The sequence below is a fragment of the Mustela nigripes genome, chromosome 1, assembly GCF_022355385.1.
Source record: "Mustela nigripes isolate SB6536 chromosome 1, MUSNIG.SB6536, whole genome shotgun sequence".
Lineage (NCBI taxonomy): Eukaryota > Metazoa > Chordata > Mammalia > Carnivora > Mustelidae > Mustela > Mustela nigripes.
The window spans coordinates 244,149,125-244,171,690 of record NC_081557.1 but is presented as its reverse complement, the minus strand read 5'-3'; the positions used below and the strand labels follow the sequence as shown (position 1 = coordinate 244,171,690).

Here is a 22,566-nt window from a genome sequence, read left to right as displayed (position 1 = left end):
GCCACCACTCATGTTTATTCCATTAATGTTTAATGTAGTTACTGGTATGGGTGGGTTTGGGGCTCCCACTTTATTATTTGTTTTCTATTGATTTCCCCTCTTTTTTTTTTTTTTTGTTTTTATATTCCTCCTCCTTTGCTTTTTTTGAAAAAATATTAACATATATACATATATATTTGTATAAACAATTCCATTTTAGTCTTCCTCTTAATATGTGTTTGTGTGTGTATTGTTTGGGTGTTTCTCTAGAGATCATAATATACATTCCTTACTCCTCACGGTCCACATATAGTTAATAATGTTACTATTTCCTATAAAACAGCTTGTAACCATACAGGTGTATATTCCTTCTGCCTGTCCCTGCCTTACTGTGTCCTTATGCTGTAGCTGTTGTATGTATTACATTTATGTATATTACAAACCCCACGGGGCAGTGTCAAAATTACTGTTGTTTCTTCTTTCCTGAAGATCTGGATTTCCATCTGGTATCATTTCCCTTTGGCTTGAAGAACTTCCTTTAATGTTTTATTTGCAGTGCAGGTCTTTTAATAATGAATTCTCCTTAATTTGTCTCCATTCTTGAAGGATCAATTCATGGCCAATTGACAGTTTTTTCTTTTGACACATTAAAGATGTTGTCCTTCTGTCTCTGTCCCCCATGATTTCTGATGCAACATCAGCTCCCACTTGAACCATTCTTTTGTAATACGTCATTCTTCTCTCAATGTTTTTAAGATTTGCTTTTTACTCTTGACTTGTTACAGTTTGATTATGATGTGCCTTGGCTAACCTTCTTTGTATTTATCCTACCTGGTGTTTGTTGAGGATCTTGAACCTACAAATGTATGTCTTTCAGCAAATGAGGAAATATTTTGCCATTATTTTCCAAATAGCTTTTCTGCTCTATTCTCTTCCCTCTTCTGAGACTCCAGTTATAAATGTGGTATTTTCTAATAGTTTTCTGAGTATCTGTTAATTTTTATTTCTTTTTTCCTTTATTCTCCTTGGATAATTTTCTGTTGATTTGTCTTTAAGTCCACTTTTTCTTTCCTTTGTCATTTTCCAGTTCATTGTCAAGTCCATCTGGTATATTAATTTTTCACTTCTGGAATTTCCATTTCTTTCTTTCTTTCTTTCTACTTCTCTGCTGAGATTTCTTATCTGCTAAAAAAATAATTGTGTCTGCTAATTTCAACAACTGCATCCTCTGAGGACTGGTTTCAGTTGTCTTAAGAATATCTCCCATTAACTAGGTGATGGACACTGGGGAGGGTATGTGATATAATGAGCACTGGGTATATATAAGACTGATGAATCACAGCCCTGTACCCCAAAACAAATAATGCATTCTGTGTTAATTAAAAAAGTAAAAGACTGTCTCCCATTTTCCTAGTTCTTCACACGTTTTATAAGTTTGAATGTTATCTAGGACACTGAGGATGTAAAACTTGAGACAACTCTGGGTTCTGTTATTTTTCTTCAGTGAGTGTTTTGTTTTCTTGAGTCCTGACAGGCGGTTCATCTTGGCTGCACTCAAACTACAAATCCGTTTCTTAGGCAGCAGACCCTTGGTCAGCCCTTTCGTCTCTGGCTGAGTTGCTGAGTCTACTCTGTGCATAGGTGGTTGAGTGGGCAATCAGAAGTGTTGGGAGTCGCCCAGAGTTGGGAATACCCGCTGAGATTCCAACCTCTGTGGCCCATACACATGGTTTCCCAGACTTAGTTTTCTGGTTCCAAGACCAGACAGACTGCATTTGTTCCCCTCCAGATGCCCAGGTAAAGGCTATGAAACCATGAACTTAATCTGTGCAACTCTTCTCCCCGTCTGTGTTTGTTCTCCAGGACCTTCAGGTAGCTACTTGTATTTACAGGTAGCTGAGTTTCATAGCTTTCTGGAGGAGTGTAGGAATGGCCAGATCTTAGTCATTACCAGAGCCAGTCTTTCATTTTAGTGAGGGAGAGTCAGACAGTAAAATAATACAAATGAGATATTTATAATATGAAGTCATTGTATGGTTATCTGTTGCTTTGTTACAATCCACCCCAAAACTCTGAGACTTAAATCAATGTCATTTATTACAATTTCTTCAACTCTGGGGTAGCCGAAGGCCCCCTGGTCTAGGCTGGACCTGCGCTGAACTTGTGTGTTAGTATTTCAGCAGGCTCACTCCTGTATCTGCAGGCTGCCTAGGCATTTTGCTCTAGACCGGGCTTGGCTGGGGCACCCTGGTGAGAACAGCTCTCTTTCATGGGCCTCTCATCTTCTTCCTGGGCATAGCGGACCAGCCTGGGGGCCCTTGGGAGGCTCAGTCGGTTGAGCGGCTGCCTTTGGCTCTGGTCATCATCTTGGAGATCCTGAGATCAAGCCCCATGTCAGGCTTCCTGCTCAGTGGGGAGTCTGCTTCTCCCTCTCCCTCTGCCTCTCCCACCTCCCCACCTCTTAGGCACACACTTTCTCAAATAAATAAAATCTTAAACACACACACCCACACATACATTGGGCTAACTTGGGCTTGTCTTTCTTATGGTGACAACAGAAATGCAAGAGAGCAATTTCATAAATGCCTGTTCAAGCTTCTGCTTATGACGTGTCCTCTAATATCCCACTGGCCAAAGCAGGTCATATGGCTGAACTCAGAATCAGGATGAGAAACACATCTCTTGATGAGAGGATCTGTAAAGTCCTCCAGCAAAGAAGCCAGTGTAGGCAGTGGCAAATATTTGGGCCTTTCATGCATTCTGCAATAGCAGTAACAAGTGCCATTTACCAAAAAAAGGCAGAATGACGAAGTGTGTGTATGTGTGTAAGGGCATGTGTGTGTATGTGTAAATGTATACATGCCTTTTTTATACAAAACTGGAGGTCAATTCTATAAGGATGTATAGCCTGTGTATTAATTTAATATGATGCAATACCACCAGGTAGTAAACCGTTCCCAGCTCTTGGCTCATTTGAGGCCATTTGCAATGTTTGTACCCCTCCCCGACTTACTGAGTGTTTACCTTTGAAAGCACCTTACATGTATTATTTTATCTTTACAACAATCTGATGAATATCTACTCTTACAGTCCCCACTTTATAGATGAGGAGACTGAGGCACTGCAAGGCTGAGTAAGTGGCCTGCGGTCATTCAGTGCGTAAGTGGCAGAGACCGGAGATGAAACTGGGAAGTGTGTCTCCGCACCCTTTGTTGTGTGCAGTAATGAAAGTATAAGAGATTGTGTCTGTGTTCTGAGTATTTCTTTAGAAAGTGGCCTAACAGTGGAGTATCGGGTCATAGAGTGGTTGTCCCACTTAAAGAAGTGTTTTCTCACTTTCCTGCTGATTGATTGAGCACTTCAAGGTCATTGCTGAGCTAGTCTGCCCCTCCCACAGCAAGGAAGTCAAATGCCAGGCTTGCCAGTGAACTGCTGGAATGCTGGCCGTTTGTAACTCCATGAACTTCAGCGAGTTGGAATGCCAGGCTTGGTGTGGTCTAAACAGTGGGCGCCGAGGCACAACTGGGCTGGGGAGCAAGCTCCCGAAGGGTGGCCCTCATGAGCCGGTGCTCCAGGCCGGCTCCAGGTCCCACTGATCACAGACAGCTCAGGGCTCTGCCGTGAAGGCCAGATGAAGGCCATTCCCCAGCTCGGGGAGGGGACAGGTGCACCTGCGGCCAGTGTCACCTCCAGCCCGGCCCCCGTTATCTCCCTGGCCCCATACATACTCCTGCAGGAGTGATTTCAGGGGACTGGCTGAAGGCACCGCCCACAGCCTCACAGAGGTTGGCCCTCAGAGTAGGGAGTTTTAGAAGTCTCTTGTCTTTTTTCCATTTTTTCTCCTTCTGCCAGTTTGGGGTCTATGGGTGTTTTGTCTGATTCTTCCTACTTTGAAACGATGGGAAAAATGAACGGAGAGGAAGCGAAATCTGGTTGAGTGTGAATTATTGAAAGTTCTGAAAGAAAGCTGGAACAGGAATACAGGTACATTGAGAATTTGGGGCTTTCTCTAGATGGGGTTATTTTCAGTATACGTTGTTGCCAGTGAGCATACAAAACCACGCATGACTACGCCTGTGGTTTTGGGTTTTAGTTGCCTGTAAGTGTTGAGAATTTTATCTACTGTATCTATTATATATTTTGTACCTAATCTTTTTTTTTTTTTCTTTCTTCTTTGCTTCAGGTTAGTAGCAAAGATGAAGATTTTCTTGACCTTTCTGTCGATGTGGAGCAGAATACATCTATTACCCACTGTCTGAGGTAACCTCCTGAATTCTGACCATGATCTGAGCTTTTGATCAGGCCAGTAAATATGTGGGGGGAAAATACTGTATTTCCTCGGGAGGTAATCTTCCTTTCAGTTAAACCCATATAATCCTATTATTTTCTATTTCTTCTTTCCCAAGAGAGATTAAAAATAAGTATATGTGGTGTAGAGAAGAAGGATCATGCTGAGAAGAAAGAGGATCAAGTCATTAGTCCTTAAGTTTAAAAATAAGTTTTAATCTTTAATACAGATGTGGGCTTTGGCTTTCATCGGTGTCTCTCTCTCTCCTGTTTGTCTCTGACACACATGGTTAACACACGCTACCCATGCCTACCATTACTCTTTCTAAGCCAATTTAAAAGATTACGTACTTTTGAGTTGAGAACCAGTGGGGGAACCGTCTGTTCCTCCGCCTTTCAGTGTTCTGTGGAGATGAGTGATGAAAAGATATGCCTCCTTGTCAAGACCGAGAGAAGGTACGGAACCCGGAGGGCAGAACGCCACCTGCCCAGGATTTCCAGGCGTATTGTGTGTTGACTTAAACATTGGAAATGTGCCCAGAGGCGATGCAGAGACGTGATTCTGTTTCCCTTCTTCCATCCCTTCCCCTTCCACACCCCCAACCCCCTACCCCCGCCCTGTTTTTGTGAGGGCTTAGAAGCAGCCCAGCCCTGCTCTAGACACTGGGCACGGAGGAGCAAGCCTCAGACACATTGAGGCTCTCACAGCCCTTACATTCTAGGAGGACTCCACAGGCGATGATCGGTGCCCTGAAGGACGTTAAATAGGTCTCCAGAGTGCTTGGTTGTGCAGATGCCAGGCGGGACCTCATGGTCAGGGCCGGCCTCCTGTTGCTTAAGGTACCATAGCTTGGACATTGTCTAGTGTCTGACGAGGCACAGTGGATCTTTATCGATGGTGATTGAGTGACAGAAGTGTCATTTCAGGAGTTCAGGTAACTTGGAACCTTTCAGAAGGAGAGCTTAAGGGGACTGGCGGTGGTGGTTGGCTGTTAGAACGTCGTCTTGCAGGGCAATGGCACCAACGCCAACACGGAAGAGCTTCTTGGCTCCTGCGCCTGGTGTTGTGTCATGTGAGTGGGTGTTGGGGGCGCTGATTGCTTTCTGGTTTCCCAGGGCCCCATCCCTGCACTGATGAGCTAGTTACATGGAGTTTCCCGCGGGTGTGGCGCACCAGCCCATGCGTCCAAATGCCTCAGGTCCAGGTGTCTAGGACTAGTGTGTTAACTCTTTGTTGGCAAAGTGTTTTGTAGGCCAGGGCGGCCTTTGTTGTGGAAGATTCTGTGTAAGCATGGGTCCCTGATAGTCCTGTGACAGGAAGCCATCTCTGATTTCCCCAAGGTGTAATGATCACAGGCAATGGAAAAAGCCATGGTTTTGCCAACTTCAGCTGCATGTGAAAGAATGGGAGGAAAGATACTACTTGCCTATTCCCTCCCCGTTTGTTTGTTTTTTTTTTTTTTTCCCAAACACGTTGATGTTAGGGAGAATTTGGTTAGGTTGACTACTTCTCCTCCCTTCTAAGAAATTCCTGGGCTGCTCAGAAGGACAGATGGCTGGCAGTGGCTGTAGCTTTGAGATCTGTCAGCCAGGTAAAGGGCTGACTGGTGAATTATGATTTTAATCTTCGGGGAAACTTGTTATGAAGAAATGTAACTCAGATTTATGTTACCTTGATTGATTGATTGATTGATGAGTGGATTTGAGAAATGTGTGTATTGGTCATGCCTGCATGAGGAAGGCAGGCTGGGGACATTTGAAGATGTTGAAGCTGGGGTAGGAGAGTATGAAAGAGCTTTGGAATGCCTTTTTCTTTTTTTAAATTTTTTAATATTTTTCAAGATTGTTTTATTCCAGAGAGAGCAAGTGAGCAGGAGAAGGGACAGAGGGCGGCGGGGAGAGAGAGAATCTCGTAGACTCCCCTAAGCACGGACAAGAGACTCGATCTCACGACCCTGAGTTCTTGACCTGAGCCAAACCAAGAGTTGGACACTCAATGGACTGAGCTATCCAGGCGCCCCTGGATGCTTTTTAAACTACATTAGATTTGACTGACTTACCCACACCTGCCTTCACAGGTGCCTGACATCTCACCTCTCCAACAGGAAGACTGGGCTGGGCTGGGTGTTGCCCCTCACCCTCACACTCCCAGGGTTTGGGGCTGGGAGTGGCCGCTTTCTAACCTATCCCCGGAGAACAAAGTGCTGAGAAAGGCCCGGGAATCAGTGATGCCCGGCTGACCCATTAGCGTTTTCCATCTGAGGAAAAAGAGAAGGGATGAGTACAGTCATTTTGGGGGGGGGGGGGATTCCCCTTTCATGGTTCAGTTTGGTTTGCATTCTTAAGGGTTTGTTTTTAAAATTTGAACTGTGAATTTCCTTCTTACCATGTCTGCATTTGTCTTCTGATGTGATATGTTACCTTTCTTTCATTTTGATGGCGAAAAAGAAGTTAAAAATCGAGCTGAAATTGTAGGATTTGAATGTAAGGTCTCTGTCACCTCCTTCCAGATGATTAATTCCATTATAGTTTCCTGGCTTTTGTCCCAGAGGAATGATGAAGTAAGCAGTGGTTACAGTCAGGGAACAGGGCTCCAAAGCTGAACTAGAATCCTCACATTTCAAATTTCAGGACTATCTAGGCAGGGTGAGCCATCTGTATCGCAAGTGAATACCCAGGATGTTTTTTCTTTTCTTCTTTTTGAAAAGCTCAAGGATGGCCTCAGGCAGAAACTTCAGATACGTGAAGTTTATCTTAATTATCCTTCCATGGCCTTCTGGGTATTTTTTGCAGTTCGCTCCAGTGCCCGAGTTCCCTCCCCACGGCTCCTTCACAGAAACCTCCTCTTCAAGGGTTGTTCAGAAGCCACTCTCCCGTGCCTTGTCCTCCTCGTATTTAAAGTGCCGGCTCTCCGGGTGCCGGGGAGGTCCGCTGGGAGGGAAGAAGCTCTTCATTCTCCCGTAGCTCTGTTTTAAAAATGGATCTTCTCTAAAACGAGTTCCTTTTCTACTTACTTTGAGAAGCCTCTTTTAAGTCCCCTCTGCCTGACTTATTTCACTTAGCACTGTACTCTCCAGCTCCGTCCATGTTGATGGAAATGGCAAGATTTCATTCTTTTTTATGGCTGAGTAATACACACATAGCGCCCCTCCCCCCAGGTCTTCTTTACCCATTCATCGACCCGTGGACACTTGGGCTGCTTCCACAATTTGGCCCTGGCCGTATTCAACTTCAATGAGCCTAGGCCTCTATTTTTTTAAAGATTTAATTTATTTATTTGACAGAGAGAGAGATCCCAAGTAGGCAGAGAGGCAGGCAGAGAGAGAGGAAGGGAAGCAGGCTCCCTGCTGAGCAGAGAGCCCAATGCGGCCCCGATCCCAGGACCCTGGGACCATGACCTGAGCCGAAGGCAGAGGCTTTAACCCACTGAGCCACCCAGGCGACCTAGGCCTCTATTTTTAATTAATTTTCTACGTGATTCTAATACCACCGAAGTTTGAGATCTGCTGCTCAGATAGTGGTCCATGGGCTAGCATCACTGACGCCCCCGGGAGCTCATTAGAACAGCATCTTAGTCTTCCCCAAGAACGAATGAGCGAACCAGGATCTGCATGTTGACGAGATCTCTGGGTGGCACAGGTGCATGTCGAGGCTGACAAAGAAACTGGGAACAGTGGCTGCTCACACTTCCAGGCGTATTGGAACCACCCGCTCCAGCCAGAGAGCTTCTGTGTGATTGAGTGGGGGCCAGGGGAGGGACTAGGCACTGAGATTGCTTTGAAAGCTCCCCAGGTCATTCTCAGGGGCAGCCAGGAGAACTGCTGGTGTTGCCGATGTCAGCCTTAGAACAAAGCTTCCCACCTGGTGCACCCCAGGAAGGAGGTTACCGATGTCTCTGGATTCCCCTCGGCTTCTGGGAGGGAGGGCAGAGCAGCTGCACTCAGTGACCTGCTGGGGTCAGCCCCTTCTCCTGACCTAGCCTCATTGTCCCATTCTCCCCCCGCAGATGCCCTGGGAGCGTTACTGTGTCCCTCTAAGGAGTGGGTTGGGGGGGGTCGGTGAGCCTCCAGCAGCTGGGGTGGGGCAGGATGGTGGTTATTTGTAAATTGGGCCTTTCAAGCAAATACTAACTTTGGTATATTTCCACCTATTTGGGTCTGCAAATACTTCAGGGAACTTGCTTTGAAGAGCAAGAGTAGAAAGTATATAATTCCTTATTTGCTGTGGGGCTTGCCTTAATGATTCTGGTTCTTCAGCTGGGTGCAGAGGTGCGTCTGTGGTGGACATCCCAACGATGTGCAGCTCCACCGTCACGCAGACTCTCCTCTCCCCCTCCTGCCCCGCACCCACCAGCTCCACCCCAATCCTGTGTAGGCCAAGAACAGCATTCGCATTTGTTACCTCGCTGAAGAGTTAGCCTGTGTTCATTCAGCTAAGTCTGAGTCTCCATTAGGCCCCAAGCACCTGAGATCTGCGAGTTGAGTTTAATTGCCTCCTAAATTGTTTTCTGGCCTCTTAGCCCCTCTGGTCCTTCCTCCATAGTGCTACCAGAAATGGTATTTCTCAAGAAGCACTGATTATGTCTTTTCCTTTCTGAGACCTGTTAGTGGAATTCTAGAGCCACGGGGTCCGCACTAGCTTGTGGGACACAATCCCCACCTCGCCTCCATGTCCCTGTGGGGCAGCAGTCCTTCTGTCTGGAATCCTGGACTGTTACCCACCCGGCACACTTTCCCTGAGAACCTGACTTCGGCATCACCCCTTGGGAATGGCGTGCATCACCCCAGTTCAGGTTCATTTCTCCTTCCTCGGTGCTTTCCCCTGGACTTGATACACTTGCTTCTGTCTTCACTCAGCCCACAGATGGAGTGCCTTGGTGCTTTGGGCCTGTCCTCAGGGCTGGGGACATGGCAGTGAGTGAGACAGATGGAAGGAACCACTGCCCACAGAGAGAGGAGGCAAGCGATCAAGTAAATAGGAGGAGAGTTTCGGACGGTGCTGAGTGCTCAGAAGAGAGCGAGACAGCCAACTGGGTAAAGGCTGGTGGATTTGCAGAAAGTAGACAGAGAAGTCTTCTCCCAGGAGGTGATATTTTTGCTGAGCTCTGAGCAGTGAGTGGAGCCAGCCATGAAAGCATCTGGAAAGGAGCTGTTTGGGGCAGCGGCACGTGCAGAAGCCCTGAGGCAGAAAGGCTGGGTGGCACTCCAAGGGAGGCTCGGAGGGAGGTCAGAAGAACAGTCAGGGGTCCGGCCCGGGCAGGGTATCTGGTTTCATCCCTAAGCGAATTGGGCACCGGCTCGAGGGCTTTAGGTGTGAGAAGTGTATGCGGTGGTTTTGTTTTTTTAACCTGTGGGGAGCACTGCCTGTTGTGACCGGCTCACTTGCACGTGTCTGTCAGAGTGAGGGCAGCGTGAAGCGCAGGCGCTTCTTCGAGCCCCTGCACCAAGCCCAGGGGACCGTTGCTTAACGTCTGAGTAGTGAACGCATGAGCCGTCTACGGTTTCTTTGATAAGCTGTGTGTAAGTGTGTGAGTCAATAACACCATGTAAATAACATTTTCTCTTTAATAAAATCTGATCATTCTGCTGCTTGGACGCTCCCTGTGCATAAAGAAGTACCACAGGCTCTCTCTGGACTCCAGGGTATTACATTCTGGATGTGCTCCTCAGCCTTTGAAGCCTTACCACAGGAATGTTAAGTAGAATCTCAATGACCAGGAAAGAATGAAAAGCCGTGACATTTAAAAAATGAAAACCATAAGTAGTGCAGTAAAACCTCATGATGGGGGTGAATACAGATCTAACGTCGCAGCGGCATTTGTCCTCAAAGGGATCCAGGGTGCGGGGTGGGGAGCAGGGGATTGGAGGAAGCCGGCATCGCCTGGTAATTAGGGGTTTTCTTAGTTCAGTCTAAGGGCAGTTGTATGTGGTTTAAATACCATTATCTTTACCTTTGTGCCCTTTGAAAATATAGATCACCCGAGATACACTGTTTTTCACTACCTGATAATGTCATCTTCTGTTTTATGTGATTGACTTTTTTGGACATGACTACAATGTAACAATGGGTTTTTATGGTAGTGAGTACTTTTCTGTTCTAATTTTTAATCGCCGGGGTACAGGTAGTCTTGTTAAACCTTGAGATTTGTTTTTTGAATCCATTAGAAACCCTCATTTATATCCACCCATGTACCATGAAATAAAGATGCCTTTGAACATCTCCGGTGGTGAAATCATAACCCAGTCCAGCAGACATGGTCTAATGGTAATCATAGCACTGACTCAACAGAAAGATCTGTTCTCATTACTTCTTCCCCACATGCACTTAAAAATTACCTATAGGCCGCCTGGGTGTCTCGGTCGGTTTGAGTATCTGCCTTCAGCTCAGGTCATGATCTCAGAGTCCTGGGATCGAGCCCCAGGTTGGGCTGACTCAGGTTCTCAGGGAAAGTGTGCCGGGTGGGTAACAGTTCGACTCTTTCTCTCAGAAATAAAGAAAATATTTTTTTAAAAATTACCCTATGGGTAATAAAGAGTTTAAAACATGGTGTATAGCAAGTACATTTTGGACTGTGTTTTGAGATGGAAAATATTTTTCTCCGCAGAGACTTCAGCAACACAGAAACACTGTGTAGTGAACAGAAATATTATTGTGAAACGTGCTGCAGCAAACAGGAGGCCCAGAAAAGGTGCGTAAAGGATTTAGCCCAGAGGGTGGCTTTGTGTTGAGGGAAGGAACCATGTCTGATTTTGAGTCCCAGTTCATGGGCTCATGGCCAAGTCGCTTTGGAGAAGTTAGTTGCCTTCCTCCTTGCAGAAACAAGGGTAAGAATGCCACCTTGGGGACTTGTCCATTTGTCTGACTGTGGGGTCCTTTGTTCATTCATTCATTCTACTAATATTTATTGCATGCCGTGTGCCAGATACTGTGCTGGGTAAATGAGTGAGATCAGGTGTAATTACTATCCGCTTGGGATGAAAGTCAGATTATAAAAAGGACAGGGCGTACAACACCTAGTAGATCTCTAGTAATATTGTTGGGATTGCCTGAGTGTTGGAACTTCTGTGCGTGCACAGAGACGCAGAAGGTGAAAAAAGTTAATCACTGAATGTGGAAACATGAGGAACTGCTAGCACATCAGTTAAATGGATGGGCAATAAGAGGTCATCACTTTCTGAACTGATATTGGATCCAAACTCACCTATCTTTACCAGCACCAGCCGGTTACAGCCCCTGGACAGTCTGCAGTAGTCGGGGCTTCTCTGTGGTCTGCCCCAGATATCAGGAAACTTGACATTTTAATTAGCCCGTGAGGCTTTCCCGTGAGTTAAACTTACCCTGCTTGTGGTTGTGGAATATTCAGAATAACTCACAGGAGCTCGTTACTGCTGTCTGAAGCCTTCCGGGGTCTAGAGCCCAGGTGGAAGTAGTTCCTGTGCCAGCCTCCCTGGCTCTGCCCGCCCCCCAGACGTGCACGTCTATCCTCATTGCATCAAAACTCACGACAGGTCAGTCATTCTGGCAGATGGGAATGGAGGGCAGAGCTGGTGAACTCTTGGGAGTGATCAGCGAGCTCATTTCTGCTCCCTGTCCTTAGAATCTGTCTGCCCACGGCCAGCCCAGACCTCCCCATGTGGCACCAGTATGTGTCCTGCTCAACCTTGGAGGTTTTATTGGTTAAAATAGCGTGTGTTCCTATAAAATATGGCGTTCCCCATGATTCTTGAAAAATAGTAAAATATGGGGTTCCCCACGATTCTTACATTTCTGCTGGCCTTACTATTTTCTTATCTTTATGAACAGGGTTTTACTTCAGTAGAATCCTGAACAGTAGTCTCTTAAAATTTATAGTCTCTTTAAAATTATTTTTCAAATAAATATGCTTTGACAGCGTATACAAGCTGAATGACATTGATGCGGACCCAGGAGGGGGGTCCTGGAAGGTGACCGAAGGGCCTCTCTTCTAGCAGAGTTACCTACATAAACTGTTGTTGGTGTGAGTTTTTTGCTGAGGAATATTCATGGTCACCTAGGGAAAAAAGCGTTCTGTGTTCATAAAAGTTTGGGGAAGGCCGCATCCAACATAGGAGAACACTTCCTTCACTGTAGGATTTCGCCAGCCCTTCATCATGCCGTGCACAGCAGAACTTCAAAATAGAAAGTAACCCTGTGCACAGCAGCACCCTCAAAACCCCGGCTCGGTGAACACCTCCGGTGCTCCACGAAGCCCATTTTGGGGAGAGTAGTAGCCCGAAGCCAACCCCTGCATTTTCGGAGGGGCGGCACCGAGGGCCGCACTGGGGATCGTGCTCCCGGCTCCCCGGTGGCTGCGGAGTAGTCGGGAAGCGCCCCCGCCGTTCCTCAGAACCCGCAAGTCCAAACCTCAGCCTTCTGCTTTCCGTCCCCCCGCTTCTCTCAAGAGCTGTCCCCCCGCCTCTCCACTGTTTCCAGATGGGGTGGAGGGGGCTGTGGTTGCCCAAAGACTGTTCCTTTCTGGAAGGCAGCAAAAAGCAGGCAGTCATGGAGAGCAGTTGCACGTCCTGGGTTTTACTGGTACAAACTCAGGACGGGCTCCTTTGCCCAAACTGAAGCAGAGACCTGCCGTGGCCCCTTGCCCTGGCCGGCTGTGCCCCGGTTCGCCGAGAGTCGGGGGAGCCGGCTCAGCGCACGCACGCTCCTCTGGTTCTTGCGAGCGGTCCGCGTGTTTGCGGGACTGACGCCCGTGAGCCCCTCCTGCTGTCCGCTGGGGTGGTGGCAGCGGGTTCGTGTCCCCCTGACGGCCGTGGGGGACAGCTGACGGTCTGTTTCGTGGTCCCCTAGGATGAGAGTGAAGAAGCTGCCCATGATTTTGGCCCTGCACCTGAAACGGTTCAAGTACATGGAGCAGCTGCACAGGTACACCAAGCTGTCCTACCGGGTGGTCTTCCCGCTGGAGCTCCGGCTCTTCAACACGTCCAGCGACGCCGTGAACCTGGACCGCATGTACGACCTGGTGGCCGTGGTGGTTCACTGTGGCAGGTGAGGGCAGGCGGGGAAGCGGGCGCTGCGGGACAGCGGGAGGCTCTGCTGGTCCCCGGGTAGCCCCAGCTGTGCCTTCCCGGGCCATAAGATTCCGTGGTGATGGTACTTTCGAGAATGTCTTCTGAGCTCCTCCTTACTGCAAAATAAATCTAAAATACACTCTTTAAACTTTATTTTTTTAAGATTTTATTTATTTATTTATTTATTTGACACACAGAGATCACAGTTCGGGGGCTTTGGGAAGCAGGCTTCCCGCTGAGCAGAGAGCCCAATGCGGGACTCTATCCCAGGACCCTGAGATCATGACCCGAGCTGAAGGCAGAGGCTTAACCCACTGAGCCACCCAGGTGCCCCTAAAATGTACTCTTTTTAAAAAAAAATTTTTTTTGTTTACATGTACTCTTAAAAATATTCTTTATGCTGTTTGTAGTCTTTACCCAATCAGAAACAGAGTAAGAGAGAAGGCCCCTAGATAATGGAGATGCAGAGTTTTTGCTGGAAGTCCTTTTGTCCTTTGGAGCAAATATTTTTTTATTCCTTAGCTATAGATAGAAGCATGGAAAAACGTCCATTGAAAATTCATCCATTTATGATTCTATCCTCAGCTGGGACAGGATTGTGTGTGGTCTCTTTCCACGCTGTTACTCTGGCTTTTTTTTTTTTAAGATTCTATTTTTATTTAAAAGAGAGAATGAGAGAGAGAGAGCTTGAGAGGGGAAAGGTCAGAGGGAGAAGCAGGGTGCCAGCAGAGCAGGGAGCCCAATGCAGGACTCGATGCTGGCACTCCAGGATCATGACCTGAGCTGAAGGCAGTGGTTTAGCCAACTGAGCCACCCCGGCGCCCCACTCTGGCTTTATTATTCATGGCCCTCATTACTCCTTGAAATATTGTATTTTAGTTCTGCCTTGAGAAGGTGGGAACTTTATTTTCGTTGCTGCTCTTTTGTCTGAGAGTCAGGAGACAGTCTGGCACACAGTGGGTGTCCAGTCACTGTCGAGTTTGAATGCCTGCTTTTCCCCATGGGACTGTGGGTCTTCAGAAGACCCGTGTCTTTGCATTTTTGCAGAAGACTCCCTCACGTGCCCCACAGCACGCCCTGCGGCTCTCCCTCCCTGCATTTCCACCAAACCACCGTGGGCACAGACTCGAGATAGTTTGTTCTCGTAAATCACTGCTTACATGGAGTGACATAGTCTTTTTTTAAAGAAGTAAATGGTAACCTGACAACTTTTGTCCTTTTCCAGCGGTCCCAACCGTGGGCATTATATTACGATCGTCAAGAGTCATGGCTTCTGGCTGTTGTTTGATGATGACATTGTAGAGGTTGGTATGCCAGTTACCCTCAGTGGGGCTGGGGCACAGACTGTGTTTGGGGGAGTTTGTGGGGGCGGGAGGGGGCACTTCCTACAACAGGCCTGTTTTCCCCTCAAATGGTTTACGTATCTCTTGAAACTAAACTCTGCCGCTCTTCATTCTCTGTGGAAAGAGACAAGGGGCTGTGATGGGGGCTCACTGATACTGATACTATGTTCCTGTTGACTGGTCCACCATGGATGTGAGTTCTCTGTGTCCCCCGAAATCATATTTATGTCTAAGCCCTGTTTTCCACCGCGACTGAAGCCCTGTCTGGTACAGACCAAGTAATAAACCTTAAAAAAAAAAAAAGGTTCTATTAGAATTCTTTCATTATACCAGATTTTCCTTGTATCGGTTGTTAAAAATTCCTTTTCAGTTTGTTGGACCTAAAAATCGTTCCATCACACTCAAGTTGTTCCGTGTATTGATTTTGTTGTAAAGGAGTCCTAGCTGAAGAGATGCCACTGTCGGACAAGGCCCATTTTAGCTCACAGGGTGACACTAAAGGGAATGAACTCTGATGATCTGAAGAAATTAAGGTTTTCCTCAAGACCCCCCTGGTCTATCCTTTGAAAGGCAGAAGCCCCGCCTTCTTCAGAGAGTGCCCACATATGGTGGCCTCATAAATTAAAGGGTGGCTTTCCTCCTCAACAATTTGCAGTTTACGTAACCGTGGCCCGTTGTCAAGTCTGGGGCACTGCCAGGTGGCTGCTGAGAGTTCCCAGTTGTGCTTTTATTTATTTTTTTTTAAATTTTATTTATTTGACAGACAGAGATCACAAATAGGTAGAGAGGCAGGCAGAGAGAGAGAGAGGAGGAAGCAGGCTCCCTGCTGAGCAGAGAGCCCGATGTGGGACTCGATCCCAGAACCCTGAGATCATGACCTGAGCCGAAGGCAGAGGCTTAACCCACTGAGCCACCCAGGCGCCCCCAGTTGTGCTTTTAGGACTGTGTTCCTTACATTCTCTTGTCCATCCTGTTCACTTTTCTCTCCTTCTCTCCATCCACATGTTAAACAATGGTATTGTTTTGTGTCTCTTCTGTTGCAGAAAATAGATGCCCAAGCTATTGAAGAATTCTATGGCCTGACATCAGATATATCAAAAAATTCAGAATCTGGATATATTTTATTCTATCAATCAAGAGAATAACTTAAAGAACTGCGGGACTCACTCAAATGGGGGGAAATGTTCCAAGCACTCCTATGTGGTTTCCCTGCACCCTCTCCTCCCCAGCTGCCCACCAGGGGTAGGACGCCACGTCTGATGGTCTGGCTGTGTTAGACTTTCTCTCCCTTTGGTTTATTATTTTTTTATTTTATTTTATTTTATTTTTTACATGCAGCACTACTCGTGGTTTTATTTTAGTCTGAGGTAGAGTTAACTGCAATCAGATTGTAGTAAGATTTCTATGAGTAACAGTTGCTAATTTTAGGATCGGGTAAACGCCCCACCACTGGCCGTGTCTGGCTGAATCCGAGTGACATTTCCAGCGAATGTCTGCAGTCTGTTTGGGTCTCTGCTGCACGGCCTAAATGCCTCCCGGGATCGTGTCTCAGTGCATTCCTTTGCCTTGTCCCCAGACGCACTGCTACCCAGTGTTTGCTGCTCTGCCTCGTTCCCGCCAGAAGGACAGAAGAATTGGGTAGATGTTCACCTTTTAGGGGGCTGCAATCATAGCTTTAAGTTTGTGCAAACGAAAACGTTTCAAAGTGAGTAACCTCAGTACGCAAAGCCTCCTCCAGGCCGAACAGGGTGACGAGAAACTGTTCCTGGTGGCTGGTGGCTGGTGGCTAGCGCCAGCCAAGGGCTGTGAGCCCCCGAGGCTAAGAAGGGAGGGAGCTCAGGGCAGGCGAAGCCCAGAGGAGGAAGCATCCGTGGACAGGGAGAAGCTACTTTTCTTCTCTTTCTACCAAAACCATGTGGCAGGAAAAGAACCCTGTGCTGTTTGTCTTTAGGGACCCTCTACTTCCGTGAGGTCCCGTGAGTTGTCTGTCCTCTCTCTGGCACTGCTGAGCATTGTCACGGGTGTCTCTCCAGGCCTGCCGGTGTTGTGCGGTCTGTGGTCGCAGGGCTGGGACACCGTGGCCACTGCTTCCGGCCCAGCCCTCTGTGGCCAGGCAGTGCCCACATCCTTCTCGCTCAGTGAGGACGGCGGCGCTGCCCCTTCGCCGCCATCGGCCTCGTTGCCCAGCCGTTGGCTTTGTCACGTTTCCGGCCGTTTGTGCAGGCACCGATGAGCCCCGGGACTGCCATGGAACCTTCCCAAGAGGGGTTACTGGAGTTAGCTGGGTGTGGAGGTGGGTCCGAGGAAGTGCGAGTGGGTGGGCGGAGGAATGAACAAAATGTTGGCATCTCTTTGGCTCAGACTCCTTGAATGCTTGACAGGACCGCTTTCTGGAAGAACCTCATCTCACTAGAGTTACTTTTACCTTTTTCACTTTTGTTATGTATGTATTTATTAGATCATACGCGTGTTGGTACCTTTTATTGAAAGGGTCAGTTTGGTGTTTTGCTGTCGAGCTGGTTTTTAGATTCTTTCAAGTAACTATGGGTCCTAGATCTTGGCGTCCTTTGGGAAGCCAGTGACTTCCATACACTCTAACATACTGTGAACGTATTATTTTGTTACCTAATAAATCGGCGAGTGAACACGCAGATGTTTGGCATAATGTGAATTAAAACTGAAATCGAACATGTTAGCGGCCATCTTGTAACAATGAAGAGCATAGCACTTTATCTAGGTGAAAACTGGATTTCTTGTCTTTAAGATACCTTGAACTGTTTATTGCTCAGAACCTAACTAAGCATGCCAACAACACTTCATTTGTTCATGCTTGTAGTGAAACGTTTTGCTTTTTACTGGAAAAGACAAAAACAGGGTGATCTTCACGTTATTGTTTTATACAAGTGACGAAAATATACCTTGCCTTGTTTAGAGGCAAATTCGTATTTATAAATATTTTGTCTTTTTTTTTCCTCCATGAAACATATGCAGTAATCACTTACCTGGAAGGTGAGTATTTATTCTGTTTTTAAGGAGAGACACTTCGCAATTGAAGGTGACTGATACAAGGAATTGTTTGTACTATATATAACCCATATATTTGACTGCAGGTTGCAAAGTTTTAAGAAAAAAATAATGATGGATCATATCTAATATATTTGGAACTGATTCATAAGAAAAACTATTAAAATTATCTTTGAAATGACTCTTGAAGCTAATTTATTAGAAAAAAAATTTTCAATTGGAAGCCTACAGTAGTAATATCTAAATGCCAAGTCCTAGATTCAGAGCATATTCTTTATTACTAATATTATTTCTTTTGTATGTGTAAAGAGTTTTTCCCAGTGACTTAACAGAAGAAACTGAAAGGATCAGTTAAAATTCAGTATTCCTGGATAGAGGTTAGGAATAGAGAACAAGTATGGAAGGTAATGGAAAAGCATTAACATGGTGAGGCAAGAAAAGAAGATTGGAGAAAGACCAAATCACACTTATCTGCAGTCACTCCATCAGATTTTTAAACTTCAGAGCTATCTGATCATTTCTTTCCTCTTCAATAAATGAGACAAACACAAGGCAGCTACATTTCCCCTGTATCATTTCACTTCATGTAAAGACAGTAGCATGCAAACACTTCCATTTTTCATCCCTCATTCATCGTGGAAAGCAGAGAATGGTGTGAGATGTGTGCGACCATTCTGAGGTCAACGATAGCACAAAGGCTCAGCAGTATTCCCTCAAATCGCAGGGGTTTTGTGTGTCATTTTCTAGCGGAGAGTGAGTGGGCCTGCTGTATTTCTTTTAACTGCTGCGGTTTCAGAATAAGTTACAGTGTTTCCCACTTGAACGAGAGAAGACATGTTTGCTTTATTGGTTACTTACTAGCTGAGCACCTAGGTTACGGTACAGTTTGCTAAAAAGGCATTTGTGTGAGAACCAATTTTGACGAAATGCTGACCCCCAGTCCTGTTACACGGGTGCATTTTCCATTCCAAGGCAGCAGTGGGCTGCTGTGCAGAGAGTCAAGGAACACTACAAAAAGGTGTTGGCTTGAATCGGAAGCCAGTCGTATGTGGCATTACGGCCTGGCATATTTTGGATTTCAGATGAAATAGGGAAAAAAATGATAGGAATGGTCCCTATACATTTATTTTCATGAATGTGCTTAATTTCACAGGCATGCCTAACCACGAACTATGTTCTAACTGGGGCTTAGGACTTATTTTAGCTATTGGAGTGTAGCTTTATTACAGATGGGTTTTATCTTTAAACTGCATTTTGATCAACTTTGTATATTCACATGTATTAAACTACCGTGCACTAAATGTTTTGCCCTCATTTGCTCTTAGATGGTCAAGGCATTTATGCACACTGTTGTGAATAACTCATGTAAATGGCATGGGTCAGAGAAAATTATTTCCCACTTTTCTGCCTAATTAAATTTCTGTTTTCCAGTATTACATTAATTTATTTTTGGCTTTCATTTTTTTTTTTTTTGTAACCAAAGTAGTTACTGTATTTGTGTGGCCTTTGTTTGATTTTGTTGCTAAAGAAAAGAAAGTTTAGTTTTTATTTAAAATAATCTGTACCTTAATTTTCTTTTTAATGTAACCAATTCAAGCACTTTAAGCAGTAACGTCAATCTTGTGAAAGTTCAATCAGTTTAACACCCTGCGTCTAAAATTGTTTGCAAAAAAATAAATAAATGTAATAGGAATTCTCTTCCTAGAGAATTATATCTTGGTAATGTTATACACATGGGTTATAAAACCCCTTTTATAAAATGGGAGTTATTGGCAAGTCTCCGGCCCCGGTGATCATTCCCAACTTAATTTCGAAGCAGTGGAAGTGTAAATAACCTTCTGATTGCTGGTGATAAATAATTGCAGGGCTACTGTCCAGGTTGATAAAGTCAGTGTTCTGAAGGTAACTTGGTCCTGTTTCTGAGTTAAAAAGAAAAGAAAAGAAAAAGATCAACAGAAGTAATCCAGAAACCTGTATTTGGGAAATAGCAAATTGAGGCTCTCAGTTAGGGGAGAAAAAAGGGGAGGGGGGTCAGGTTTATTAGACATCACAGTGAATTCCTTAGCTCGGGCTCTGCATATAAAAATCTTTTACCAGTTATGAAATAGAAAGATCCATTCCCCATATAAGAAAGTGGCTTCCAGCCTCTGACTTCTAGGCCCGAGTTGGGGTATGATCCTGGCCCTCTTGTACTGATAGCCGGCCCGGGGTTTCTGGAGGTTTCTGAGCTGTGGGGCCCCCAGCGGGGTGCACCCCACTCCCTATAGGGACCTGCCCTGTGGGGGCAGCATGTTGTCTCCTTCCTGAGACTCAGGCTTGCTGTTAAGATGCTCTAGGCTTGCCCCCATCTCTCCCCGCCCCAGGCCAGTCCCTTCGGGGGTCCGCGTGTGGGCAGGAGTCGTCATCTGAATGCATCTTGCATGCATCTGCCTGGGCCCAGTGATGGGAACTAAAGACCCACAGAACAGTTTCCATCCATCTTCTCTCGGGGCAAGTCAGCTGAACCCGACGGAACTGGAAGGTCGCCAGGGGCTGCCAGGAGGGTCGTGGGAAGGGAGGACCCTAGGAAAGCCTCGCTCTTTTCTAGGCCTGGTTCTGTCCATCGGTTAAATGGAGTGCGCAGGATAGCTATGTCCCCACCAGCAGAACCCATTTCTGGGGAATGAGATGTGTTCTCCATTTATCCTCCGTTTCTGTACATCGACACCCAAATACCTTTAACCGTATGAAGCCTGCCTTTACCTTCTGTTTCCACGAACATAAAAATCCTCGTGAAGTCTTTTTCCCCGAGGGAAGATTTTGACCTGGGGAATGGTACTAAAGACAAACCACTTAGACTTGTCCTAGAGATGCTCCAAGTGGAGAGATTTCTAATGAAGTGACCATTCAGCACCTATTACGTGCCAGATTTGTTGCGAGTCAGGGGACAACAAAGGGGAGCAGACAGGACCCCCTTTCTCATTGTTTACCTCAGGAAAAAAAAGAAAAGGGTCTCTGGAAAAGAAATTTAAATGGAAATACTGTGTCTGAGGGGAATTCACAGCTGAGCACAGTTTGGCCGGGGTCTCACGGAGCAGGTGGGCAGTTAGATAAAGCAGACCCGTCCCTTTCTCCCTTGGGACCCCCTCTTGGAATCCCACTTGCGACCCTGCCTGCTCCTGCAAGGGGCAGCCCATTTTTAAAAACCAGTGTAAATCTGTTACATTGTAGCAATGGCCTTGAGCATTTTGCCTCTTAATTTCATGTCAGGAGAGCCAGAATATTGAAAGTCTTAACAGAGGGTTTTATGAATAAAATAAACAATCCTTTTACATTGTTACCAAATAATTAACAGCCTGTCCAAACGTTAGCCAAACCAGTCTGGGCATGAGCGTTTCTAAGCTATGTGACTAAATGACTTTATGGACTTAACCAACCTGTGTTCCCCTTTTTGAGTTCCCCTGCGTTTTAAAAGCGCTTTGAACAAAGCACGTGAGGAGCTTACAAATGAGAAGCTTCATTTCGGTTGTGAGACACCAGAGTCAGAAGCGACATTAAATGTTGTAAAAAGAATTCCTAATTTTGTGCTCATTTCCCACACGGTGGTTCATAATAAAGTATTTATTAACGACCCGGGGGTATCCTGTCTGTGTTGTGAGTTACGTGGATGCATCTTCGTTTTATCCCTTCCCTCGACTGAGCACACAGCTTCCATGGGGGGTTCCACCAAGGCTCTCCCGAGAGAGGGTTGGGCACTTGTGCTGTGGGTTGAAGCCCTGTTTTGTTCTTACCTCCTCCTCGTCGTACAGAGCTTGGAGAAGAAAACAGAGCTGTAGATCTCACTTGGCAGGAGGCAAAACAATTTAATAGTTGAAGCCACCATTTCTATGTCTTTAAGCGAGTTCTCCTGTGATCCAACTCAACTGTGTTTGTATTAAAGAGTGTCTTAGTAGACCTTGCCTGGGAGAACATTCTGTGCTAAGGTAACTGAAAATAAACATGGGAACAATTTAAGAGTGAGCCTTCATCCCTCAATCTCTTTCCCGGAGAGCTCATCTCCAGGTTGAGAATTGCCTCTATCCCACACTGAGGGGTAGAAAAATATTTTCTAATGGGTTACGAAATCTGCGTGAAGACTCCTTCTCTCCCCCGCCCCGGATTTGAAAAACTGAAAAGTTGCTTCTACATATTTTTCCATCTCTTCAACCCCCCACCCCCAACCCCTTCCCGCAAAGGCCAGGGAACAAAAATAAGGATGACTTGCCCGCGGATGTAGGTCATCTGTGCTGGTCTGAGGAGTCAGCAGCAGGAGGGGGAAAGGCTGTGGGCTGGAGAGGATCCCTCTTCCCGGATGATCACTGATGGCCCTGCTCTAAGTTACGTCCTTGGAGAAGCCAAAGGTTATGAGGAGCAAACTCCCCTCAGAATCTGCCCTCAAGAGGGAATTCGTGCAAAGCATGGGGCTCTCGGAGGCCTCAGCGGAGGGGACTCAGGTTCGAGCTTCTAGCCTGCGTCTCACTGCTGCTCCTGGCCCAACCTACATCTGCCCTGCAGGGTTAGCTGAATCCCAGTGAATCCCACAAGCACTAGAGGTGCTAATGCATGGTATTTGGCAAAGGGGCCCTTCTGCAAGGTCCTCGAGGGGCTTAAAAACACAATGTCCAGAAACAGTGGAAAGCCTAGAGGAGCTCGTGTCTGCGATGAGGACCTGGGGCAGTATGCTCTCCTGCTTCCTCTGACCTGATCCTCCCCACATCCCCCAGGCCTGAAAGACAAGACCAAACAGAGCGGAGAACAAGAAAAACAGCCCTGGCAGGTGGGAACTAGCTCACAACAGCCACGTTCTGGATGTGGTTAGGAGCTGACCCGGTGCTCCGGCTGGACGTAAGCAATGTCACGGAACACCAACCTCG

General features: G+C 46.5%; 1 protein-coding gene across 1 annotated transcript in view; it reads left to right on the top strand.

Annotated features, from left to right (window-relative positions):
* The window catches only part of USP46 (ubiquitin specific peptidase 46), a 55,453-nt gene extending 36,003 nt beyond the window's left edge, over positions 1-19,450 (top strand). Inside the window, exons 5-9 of the mRNA XM_059383800.1 lie at positions 4,163-4,239; positions 10,871-10,954; positions 13,087-13,284; positions 14,533-14,611; positions 15,694-19,450. Of these exons, the coding sequence (XP_059239783.1) occupies positions 4,163-4,239; positions 10,871-10,954; positions 13,087-13,284; positions 14,533-14,611; positions 15,694-15,795 (540 nt within the window). The 3' untranslated portion in view covers positions 15,796-19,450. The remainder of the gene's footprint in view (positions 1-4,162; positions 4,240-10,870; positions 10,955-13,086; positions 13,285-14,532; positions 14,612-15,693) is intronic.
* Positions 19,451-22,566: the final 3,116 nt, after the last annotated feature.